Source organism: Camelus dromedarius, chromosome 1, assembly GCF_036321535.1.
Source record: "Camelus dromedarius isolate mCamDro1 chromosome 1, mCamDro1.pat, whole genome shotgun sequence".
In the NCBI taxonomy this organism is placed as follows: Eukaryota; Metazoa; Chordata; class Mammalia; order Artiodactyla; family Camelidae; genus Camelus; species Camelus dromedarius.
Genome location: NC_087436.1, coordinates 31,690,057 through 31,702,071, shown reverse-complemented (window position 1 = coordinate 31,702,071; position 12,015 = coordinate 31,690,057). Strand labels below are relative to the sequence as shown.

The window sequence follows — 12,015 nt, the reverse complement described above, 5'->3', positions numbered from 1 at the left end:
GAAGTGATATGTGATTTCAGAGACTAGGCCATAAAAGACATTATGATTTCCTCCTTGGCTCTCTCTTAGATTGTTCGCTCTAGGAGAAGACAGCTTCCATGTCCTTAGGATACTTTTGCTTCTCTGTGGAAAGGCCTACGTGGCAGTAAACTGAGGTGTGGCAACAACCCGTTAGGAACTTAGGCTTCCTTCCAATAGCCATGTGAGTGAGTCTGGAAGATGGGCATCCAGTTCCCACCAAATCTCCATATGACATCTTCATTGTAACTTCATGAGAGACCTTGAGCCAGAATCACCCAGATGAGCTACTCCCAAATTCCCTGGCTCATAAATTATGAAATAATAAATGTTGTTTTTAAGCAACTAAAATGTAGGGTAATTTGTCACACAGCAGTAGATACCTAATGCAGTTATAGAGTCATGGTGGGAATGGAAAGAGAGGAGGCATTTCAAAAGGAGAATCAACAGTACTTGGATACTGAAAGAAGATGAAGACAAAGAATGAGTCACAGATGGCTAAAAGGTTTTATATCTAGGAGATTAGGGAAATAGTGGCACCAATAACAGAGAAAAGACCATTAGAGGTAGACATCTATTTGGAAGATGTAATATTGTAAATTGGGTTTTGAAATGTAGAAATTGAGATAATAACAAGACAAACAGTAAATATCCTATAGATAGTTACAAAGTTAGGACAAACATTAAGAAAGATGTAGGGCTGAAAGAGGTGCAGTGGAGAATTCAACAAAGAGGTGATAATAGTATAAGAATAGGTATCTTTTCAAAGACCAAGAATTTGAGATCAGAAGGTCTAAGTTATTTGAAGTTTATGTGTGAATACCTAAAGAAAAAAGTAAAAGAAAATTTATTGAAATGGTCAGATAAAATAAGGTTGATAAAAAAAACAGAGAAGAAAAAAAACTATTTCCACTTCAAATACTGGCACAGGCATCTAAAACTATTCAGTAAGAGGAGAGAAAGAAAGGGAGGGAGGACGGGAACTAATCAGGTTTTTCATATGGAGGAGGGTAGAAATCATAACTTTTTCCCAAATGGGTCATATTAAAAGCTTTAGGAGAGAGATTAGTAGTTCTGTAATGAAACTGATAGTATAAGTCCCAAACAGAGAAGATCAAATTAAAATAATATCTGTGGGACTAGTAATTCCGTAATGTAATTAAACAAGAATTCCCTTTTGTGATATTTCTTTCTTAGATTTCAGCATTCAATTATGTTTTAGTGTCAAGATTTGTTTGCATCTTAAAAGAATCAACAAATGTAAATATATTTCATTATATAAACATTTGCTATTACAGATTTTAAAAACAAGGAATTATTAAAGATATCATTTACTATTAATTTTTGATTACCAAATACCTTTATATTCCAGTAAATATGTTCCTCCAAAATTGTCATTCACTGCTGACCTTTGGATCTTCTGCACTGTATTTCACACCTTCGATTCTCAAGCCAGATCAATATTTCTTCTTAAAATCTATTATATTTTTCAATATTTGAAAACTGGGTTTGAGTAATCTAAGAAGCCTTTTGTTATCTTGATTTAGCTCATTAGGAGTTTTACCAAAAGATGAATGAGTTTACCAATCTAGTAGCATCTTATTAATATTATTAGTAGGTACTAAAGGCAGTGAGTGATTATATCAAATAACCACAGTTACCAGGGTTTCATTATTTGAGATTTATTCACATATTTTCACTATTTTCACTAATACAGTATTTTATCTATTTTTTCTTTCTTTTTTTTTTTTTTTACAAGTACAGGCCATCTTGTTTAATGTCACTGGTGTGTTCTCGTATCCTCCTCTAAGTTGATTCAAGTCTACTCTTCTTTCTCACTTTGCTTTCTAGTTTGATCTTTTGTGTGTGCTAAATGTAAGAACACTAATATTCTGTGCCCAGTGCCAGACCTCTGCCTCAGTTTATGTTCTAGAGGAGAAATAATTCATGAGAATCTTTGGTTTGTCTATGATTGAAAACAGACTACAAAAATTTTCCCTTGTTAAACACTTTAGAGGTTATTTTAGAAGTATGAATCATCTTAGAGCATTTAAAATAATTTTAGTCGTATGAATTTAACATAGGGCATTTGCTGCAAAAATTAAGGTGCTTATCAAGGTCAAATATATTTAACCTTACATATTAAAATATACATATGCAGAATCTAAGCTCCGTGTAACTTAAAATCTAGGGTATCTATAATTTTTGAAGACATTCTTTGATTTCTCTGAAATAATAACATCCTCCAAAAATATGGATAATCTCACAACTCATAGGCTCCTATATAGTGAGACAACTCATGAGAATCATCTGAAACTCCTTGATAATAAAATACATGTATAACTGAGGTAAAATTACTTTCAAAAAATCAAGTATGTATTCCTGAAGTCATAAGTTGCAAGGGGTCTTAACAACCTTTCTAGTCCAGACTAATGGGGTTGTGTTAAAACTATTTGACAGACTCAAGGCAATTAAATTCAACATTCTATGTGTTTTCTTTTGCCAAATCATTTTGCTTGATACTTCAGGGAATATAAACTAAAATAAAACACATTTACTATCAATAATCTACTGGGAGTGATTAGCTGTTTTGCACAAGTTATATATACAAGATAGCAAAATCCAAGACATCAAAGGAAGATACTTCAGGGGTTTAGAGTAGGACAGAGATTACAATGGTAATAAATATTTCTCAGTAAAACATATTAATAGGAAATATATGTTTCTGTGTAACTGTATATATGTGTGTATGTATGTGTGTGTCCACATAAATATACCTGTATGATAAATACCTTCCTATCGATCAGTTCATCAGGTTTTGTCATCAAGTGTAGGCAGCTAACTTAGGAAAAGACTGTTATCAGAGCTTTTTGAATTTGGAATTGCAGATAATGAACTGTGGACTTGTATAACTTTTTTAAAGTCCAGAGTTTCCTCATGTATGATACAGGAAGTGTGATGGTTAATTTTTTGGCTGGGATTACACTAAATCTATAGATCGTTTGTAGGGGGTGTTAATAATTTATAATATTGAGTATTCTGATCAATTAACATGATCTCTACTTACTTAGGCCTTCTTTACATCTTAATATATCTTAGTATCATACTTTTCACGTGTAAGTCTTACACACTGTTAGATTTTTTCTTGGGTATTTGATATTTCTGGATGCACTGTAAACTTTACTATTTTTAAAGTTTTATTTTGAAATGCTTGTTGCTGGTATGTAAAATATAACTGAATTCTGTATGTTCACCTAATAATCTGTCTATGAATTATTTTTGACTTTCTGCATATACAATCATTTACTGTCTTATTCCTTCCTTTTTAGTTTGTATACATTTTATTTCTTTTTCTTGCCATAGTATACTGATTAGGACTTCTGGTACAAAACTAATGTAAGTGGTAATAGTAGACTTCTTTGTTATCTTCTCAATCTTCAAAGCAAAGTTAACTTTTTTTTTTTGCAGTAGGAATAATGTTTACTTTAGAATAGATACCTTTATAAAATTAAGGAAGTTCTATTTCTAGTTTGCTAAGAGATATATTTAAAAATCATAAATGGACAGATATTAAATTTTCTCATATGCTTTTTCCATATCTATTGAGGAGACCCTGTGATTTCTCTTTTAGTAACTTAATGTGGTAAATTATATAAATGTATTTTCTAATGTTTTAATAATTTTGCATTCTGGGATATAGTCAAACTGGTAATAATTTTTTTTCTGTTCTTTAATGCTTTTAGTAGATGCTTTTTGTAATTCATCTAATTTTTTTAGTTATGGTACAGATTTCCTAGCTCACCATTAACTGGAAGAAACAATTTTCCTTTTCTTCTAAATTAATTCCAAATACATTTTCATTCCAGCATTCTACCAAAACTCCTCCTACCATGGTTAACAATACCACCACAGAGTGTCACACTGAAAGGTTCATTCTCAGTCCTCCCTTTTTCAACCAATAAGTGGCATTTTGTAAAACATAATGGTTATGGGGGTATTGCCAAGATGGTGGGGTAGAAAGACCCTGAACTCAACTCCTGAGTACACCACAATCACAACTATCTGAAGAACAACCATCGGTGAAAAAGACAGGAAAGGAAATAATCACCCAAGTCCAGGAAGTGCAGAGAGTCACATACAGTGTTAACCCAAAGAGGAACACACCAAGACAATTAATCACAATGACAAAAATGAAATATAAAGAGAGACTATTAAAAGCAGCAAGGAAAAAGGAATAAATAACATACAAGTCAACTCCTATAAGGCTATCAGATGATTTTTCAGCAGAAACTCTGCCGGCCAGGAGTGCCATGATATATTTAAAGTGATAAAAGGGGAAAACCTACAACGAAGAATGCTCTACCCAGCAAAGCTCTCCTTCATACTTGATGGAGAAATCAAAAGCTTTACAGACAAGTAAAAACTAAAAAAGTTCAGCACAACCAAAAGTTTAGCTTTACAACAAATGTTAAAGGAATTATTCTAGGTGAAAAAGAAAAGGTCACAACAAGAAATATGAAAATTACAAAATGAAAAAGCTCACCAGTAAAGGCAAATAGTAAAGGTAGGGAATTATCCACACACAAAGCTATTAGGGAAGTTAAAAGGACAGAGAGCCCAGAAATAAGCTCAACACACTTTATGGTCAATTAATCTATGACAAAGGAGGTAAGAATATACAATGGAGAAAAGACAGTTTCTTCAGTGAGTGGTGCTGGGAAAACTGGAAAGCTACATGTAAAAGAATGAAACTAGAACATTTTCTAGTACTATATACAAGAATAAACTCAAAATGGATTAAAGACTTAAAAAGAAGACTGGATAAAACTCCTAAAGGAAAACATAGGCAGAACATTTTTCAACATAAATTGAAGCAATATTTTTTTGGATCCATCTCCTAAAGCAAAGGAAATAAAAGCAAAAATAAACAAAGGAGGCCTAATTAAACTTAAAAGATTTTGCACAGCAAAGGAAATCATTGATAAAATGATAAAACAACCTACTGAATGGAAGAAAACATTTGCAAATGATATGACTGATAAGGGATTAATATCCAACATATGTAAACAGCTTATACAATTTATCAAAAAATCCCCCAAACAACCAGATTAAGAAATGGGCAGCATATTTGAATACACATTTTTTTTTTCCAAAGAGGAAATGCAGATGGACAACAGGCACATGAAAAGATGCTGAACACTGCTAATCATCATGGAAATGTAAATCGGTAAAACTACAATGAGATATCACATCACACCTGTCAGAATGCCTATCATCAAAAAGAACACATATAACAAATGTTGTTGAGGATATGGAGAAAAGGCAACCCTCGTACACCATTGATTGGAATGTAAATTGGTATAACCACTGTGGAAAACAGTATGGAGGGTTCTCAAAAAACTATACATAGAACTACCGTATAACCTAGCAACTCTACTCCTGGGTGTGTATCTGAAAGAAACAGAAACAATAATTCGAAAAGATACCTGCATCCCAATGTTCACAGAAGAACTATTTGTAATTACCAAGATATGGAAACAACCTAAGTGTTGATCAACAGATGAATGGATAAAGAAGACCTGATGGATGTGTGTGTGTGTGTGTGTGTACACACACTGGAATACACTTGGACATAAAAAATGAAACTTTGCCATTTGCCATGAATGGACTTGGAGAGCACTATACTAAGTGAAACGAGTCAGCCAGAGAAAGACAAATACTATATGATATCAATTATATGTGGAATCTAAAAAACACAACAAACTAGTAAATATAACAAAACCCAGCAGGCTCACAGACACAGAGAAAAACCTAAGGGTTACCAGTGGGGAGAGGGAAGCGGGGAGTGGCGATATAGGGATAGGGTAGCAGCAAGTACAAACTATTTGGTATAAAATAAGCCACAAGGATATACTGTAGAGCATGGGGAATACAACCAATATTTTATAATAACTATAAATGGAGTATAACCTTTAAAAATTATGAATCACTATACTGTACACCTGTAACTTATATAATATTGTACAGCAACTATACTTCAAAAAAAAAAAAAGCTGCAAAAAACTGTTACCAAAAACATAATGGTTAAGAGCATATTGTCTTTATCCAAAGTGCCTGAATTTAAAACCAGGATCTGTCACTTTATGAGCTATGTGACCTTGAACAAGTTTCTTAACCTCCCTTGGCCCTCAGTTTCTCTGCCAGTAAAATGTAAATTATCACCTACTATTATTATTGCTCATTCTCTCTTTTTTAAATTAGCATTCTTTCCTGATTATTTCTCTCAATATTCTTTCTTTTAGTCTCAGTGGAATTTTCATCTCCCCAAACTTTAACTTTTGGAACTTAGTCCTCAGACAGCTTAATTATCTATCTAGATTTCCCTTCTATACATTCTTATTCCAATACTTTAAAAATCATGTGTATGTTAATGACTCCCAAATTCATAGCTCGTCTTGCAGTCTCCTTCCTGAACTCCAAACTTACATACCTAACTAATGAGTCAATATCCTGACTTAAATGTCTTTTAGGTAGCTCATACTGAACATGATCCAGAGTATACTTTTATAAAAAATATAATTTCCAACTCTTCAAACCTTAATCCAAGTTACCATCACTTTATAACTGGATTATTGCAGTATTGGCCTACCTTCTCTCTTCTGCCCTTGACCCTCTCTAGTCTATTTTTTCTATAGCAGCTAAACTGATTTGTTGAACACTGAAGCCTGACCATATCACTTTGCTACAAGTCTTTCATGGCTTCCCATTTCATTCATCATAAATGCTCAAGTTCTTTCTGGGCAAGGGTCAGCAATTTTTTTCTTAAAGGACCAGAGAACAAATATTTTAGGCTTTGTAGGTCAAATGGATTCTGTTATAACTATAGACAACCATTGTGCTATACCTATATGCAAAAGGTGTTGAGATTCAAAACTGCCATATCCAACAAAAATCCTTAAATTCTGTGTAATATTAATAAACTTTATAAAACATATTAGTTTGGTTTATAATGCTTAGTATTTTTCATAGTAGTTCAATAAATATTTGCTGAATAAAAAATAAAAGTACAAGGTCCAGACAAACATTTTTACAAAATATTATGGCAAGGACATTAAACTAAATTATTCAATAATTTCTTCTATAAAATGTATCAAACAATTAATAGTGGACTTACTTTAGATTGCTGATCCTAATTTCTGCACTTTCAGTGAGTTTCTTCGTTTCTTCTTTCCACCTGTTGGCTGCCTTCTGTTGAGTCACTAAGAGATGCCTCAGTTCAACAGTGGAATTTCGATTACTATCTTCTAACTCTCTCAGTTGAACTTCAAACCCATGTTCCTTTATTGAAAATTCATGTTCCATTGTACTGATCTAAGGAATAAAATGAACATAGTATTTTTTTTCCTTTCTGTTACCCTAGGAGATATAATGATCAATGATATATACAAAAGGAATCACTGTGTTGTCTGCTGCACAGAAATATTTGGTGAGAAATCTATATAAAAATTAGGTTTACAAATTGTCTCCAAACATATGAAGACTTATTTTGTATTATAATATAAATTTTGGGCTACAAATTTTTCAACACTTGCCCCAACACCTTAAAACACCAGTAGGAAAAAAGTATACTATGGAATACAAAACTGCTCTTACCTATTTTTATTTTTGTTGCCAGAAAACACAGAAAATGTTCATGCTCTCAGTAACTGAAATTTAGGTTTTTACTCAAGCCATTTAAAAAAAAAAGTGTTTACTGGTTTATTATAAAGGCTACGACTCTAGAACAGCTAAATAGAAGAGTCACACACAGCAAGGTACAGGATGTAGGGTGTGTCTGGAGTTTCCATGCCCTCTCCATGTATGCCACCCTCCCAGCACCCTGACGTGTTCATCAGAAGCTCCTCTTAGAAGGTCTTCAAGTTACTTTTGATTTACATAATAAATTTCAGATTGTCTTTCAAAGGGCTTTGTAAAGTCAAAGAAAATCATATATAGAAATCCCTTTACCACTTCAGTTAGTGTAAATGAATGATGTGTTGCTTTTTTGCTTTTGTTTTTTCATGAAAAGACTATAATGACTTTGAGAAACTCATTTGGAAATGCCTTTAGTTATTTGTAGGTTATGTCTGTCATTATAGTAAAAATGCCTTAATGCAGAATGAACATACAAACAAAAGCTTTCTCAACTGGGGTTCACAGACAGAATTAAGCCTAATACCCTAAAACAATCAAAACATGTAATGAACTGTCTTCTCTTGTATCCGTCTAGAATCAAACTACCTATTGCCATACTTGAGACAGCCGAGAAAATAGTTAAACAGTGACTAGAACAATTTCTTTGTTATATTCTCAATCCATCTTCATCTTGCTACACTGAAGAAATATTATAAAGAATACCTACCTTATGATATTTTAAACTAAGTTTCTTTAAAATTGGTCACAGCTGGCAAGGCTTCTAGTAATGTATTAAATATGGCTACTTTCAAACTCAAAAAAGAATGAAAAAGGAACTCAATTTTACCAATTCAAAAAATACCAAAGAAAACCCAACAATAGCAAAATCTAAGGCTCATGGGGGGAAACTGCAAACAACCTGTCCTTACTACCACTGCTAAACGCAACATGCTTCCTAAAACTCTTAAATTTGCTTTCTCAAATGGTACACAAGTAGAAATTTTACTTTGTAAATACTGACACTGGAAAAACCACTTTGGATTTATTAATTTTGTATTTTATAACTGCAGTGCAAATCTCCTAAGGCTCTTTGACTCCTCTATTTAACTAATTTTTGAATTATTGAATTCTGCAAATCTAGAACTGAACAGCCTTCCCTGTCTCAATCTCCACGTTTTCCACAGAAGCCATGGTTCTGATATCTTAGGTGGAAGTGTTTAATTCTGTCTGTCTGTCTCTCTCTCACATATGTATTGAAAACTGGTCTATGAATCTGTATAGTTTTAGAACTGCCTGCCTAATTAACTCCCCATTTCCACTTAGAAAATCTACTTGCAGTCTGACAAGCCTTGTTCTAAGGTCCTTCGTGATAACCTGGTCTCTACCTACTTCTGTAAGTTTGTGTTATGCTACTATTCCTTTCCCTTTCTTTGTTTCTGCCACAATGCCTTCCCATTCTTCGGTCTTTTTCACATATGGTTCCCTTTGCTTGGAATAATCTTTCCTGTCCTGCTTATCTTAGTTATTTCTATTGAAATTTTAGAATTCAGCCCAATTACTGCTCCTACAGGAAATTCTCTTACCATCTATCTAGAAAAAGTCAGGTCCCTATGTTATAAGCTCTCCCATGCTTTTCCTAAAGAGCATTTATTTGTAAATATACATTTAAAGTTTGCCCATCTCTAAGCAAATAATATGTTTTTAAGGGTGGGGACCATGTCTTTTTTGCTTACTATTGTATCTTCAGCACCTGAAACATAGTAAGGATGTCAAAAATTTTTATCTGTAGACTGAATGAATGCTAGCTTCCTGGTATCAAAACTTGGTCTTTAAACAAACCCCAGATCATTTACCTGATACAATTCCAACTGTTAAACTGGACAGGTCTGGAGCGCTGTTGGAAGATAAGGGCTGAAACAACTAGGTTCCCTATAACAATAAAAGTCCCAAGAATGATTCAATTCAGGGTAAGAAAAATAGAATTTATGGTCTTCCTATCTTCTCCTTTGTGTCCCTCCACTGTAGAAAACTACTGACTCCAGTAAAGGATTACTATAAACTGTCTATTTCCTAATTTTACATTCTTATGAGGGGTATTTAGACCACAAAGATATGGAGAGGCTTTGGCTCCTTTCAGTTGATCTATGGAGGATCACACTCTCTTTCAAGGGGGAGAAAAGCAGGAAAGTGTAGTACTAGGTTCTCATGTTGTCAGAGAAGGAATCAGCTACAAAGCAGCCATTTATCTGACAGCCCTCCTCCACAAAATAGAATTACAGCTAACTATTTAAGAGAATCTGTCTCTTATTTACCAATGATTCTTCTCTTCCACTAGATGCAGATTTGGCAAAAGGGAGCATTTTTGGTAGATAAGATTTCTGCCATCTTTTTGCTTTCCAAGAAACTTCAGTTACTATCCTGAACTGTTAAAGATAGATCAAATGGAGTACCAAGTAGGGGAAATTCATTCATTCCTCTCTTCCCCACTATAAAAATGCAAAGCCCAAAACATAAGTATATTGTAAAATAATGGAAAATACAAAAAGTTAAAAAGACAAATATAAGGTTTCTGTAATCTACAACGCAGAGATAACTACCTCTAACTTCTACATAATTTCTGTTTATAAATTTTTAAGTTGAGATTAGTGTATGTAGGATTACAACATATAAATATATATGCACATTTTTTCTTTTTTTTAAAACTTACGACTTAACAATATAAATGCATTATAAATTGTTTGGAAACATTGTTTTTAATGATGACTCAATATAGCATTTTATAGATGTGCCATAATTTAACTGTTTATTTCTAGATGGATTGTTTCTAATTTGTTAATATAACTAATGCTGCAATGAATTTCTTTAATTATGAGACACTAATTATTTTATGACTAAATGTTAGACTCTAAATTTATACCATTTTATACTTGCAGCTGCACATTCACTCACACTGATAACACTGTAGTTAACAGTGAGTTAAACTTTTAAAAAGTTTATTAGTAATTTGTTTTCTTAGCTTGTGAGTTCTGTTCATGCATCATACACGTTGTCCTCCCGGGTTGCAAATATTTTTCTTTTATATTTTTAAGAGCTCCTCATGATCTTTGTCTTTTGTCATATTTATTAAAACTACATCTTCCAGTTATTTCTTTTTAAGATATTTTAAAAAGTGTTTTAAATGTTTACAAACCTTATATATTTGGGGGAGGGTATAGCTCTAGTAGTAGAGCGCTTGCTTAGCACACATGAGGTCCTGGGTTCAGTCCCCAGTACATCCTCTAAAAATAAACAAACAAACCTAATTACCTCCCCCCTAAAAATAAAATAAATAAAATAAATTTAAAAAAACTCTTACATATTCAAATCTATCAACATATTTATTCTTTTGTAATTTCTTCCATTTTTGGTTTTGCTGAAAAAGTTCTTTCCCATCTGTCAGTTAAATATTCACCTTCATTCCCTATTAATGTTTTATAGTATCTTTAATAGTTTTAAGTTATTAATCCATATGAAATTTATAATATGAAATTTAAAATATAAGATGAAGGTTTAACTTTTTTTTTTCACCAAAATACACTTTTTAAAAATTCTGGAAATGCTTCAAAATGGGAACTTTGAAGCATACACAAAATAGAAAGACTATCACAGTGAGTCCCTATATGCTTATCATCCAGCTTCCATAATCCACAACAAACTCACAGCCACTCTTATTTTACTTATAATCCTACCCACTTTCCTCTGCCATGATTTCTCTCTCTTACAATGAAGTACATAAACCTTAAGGGAATAACTCAATTTTCACATGTGTAAAAACACCAGAGTCACCATCCAGATTTAGGACTCTCAGGAGGCTTCCTCATGTGCCCTTATGTCAATATTCACCCACCTAAAATGTTACCGCTATTCTGATCCCATCCTATTCTTCACTTTCATATAATGAAATTAAGGGACTATAATTTTTTTGTCTGGCTTCTTTGTCCAACATTATGTCTGAGACTCATCGACCATTGTTTATAGACATAGCTCATTCTTTCTCGTTGCTGCATCTGTTCCGTTGTATGAACATACTACAATGTATTTGTATCATCTCAAGTTGATGGACATTTGAGTTGTTTCCAGTATTCTGATATGATTAAAACTTCTATGAATATTTTTGTGCACATTTTGATTAACATAAGCACTAATATCTGTTGGGTATGTAGCCAGTTTTATTATTATATTTGGCATAGTATTTATGTATGTCCAACTTTGAAAGATACTGCCAAATGGTGGTTGTACCAATTTATATTCCCCAAAATAACATATGAAAGTAACATCTATGTC

The 12,015-nt window shown here is 32.8% G+C and overlaps 1 protein-coding gene across 5 annotated transcripts in view; it reads right to left on the bottom strand.

Annotated features, from left to right (window-relative positions):
* Positions 1-12,015, bottom strand: part of SCLT1 (sodium channel and clathrin linker 1) — a 164,267-nt gene that overhangs the window by 54,550 nt on the left and 97,702 nt on the right. For all 5 annotated transcript variants that reach the window (XM_031466073.2, XM_031466080.2, XM_064496004.1 and 2 more), the window contains one exon: positions 7,193-7,389. In XM_031466073.2, the coding sequence (XP_031321933.2) occupies positions 7,193-7,389 (197 nt within the window). The remainder of the gene's footprint in view (positions 1-7,192; positions 7,390-12,015) is intronic.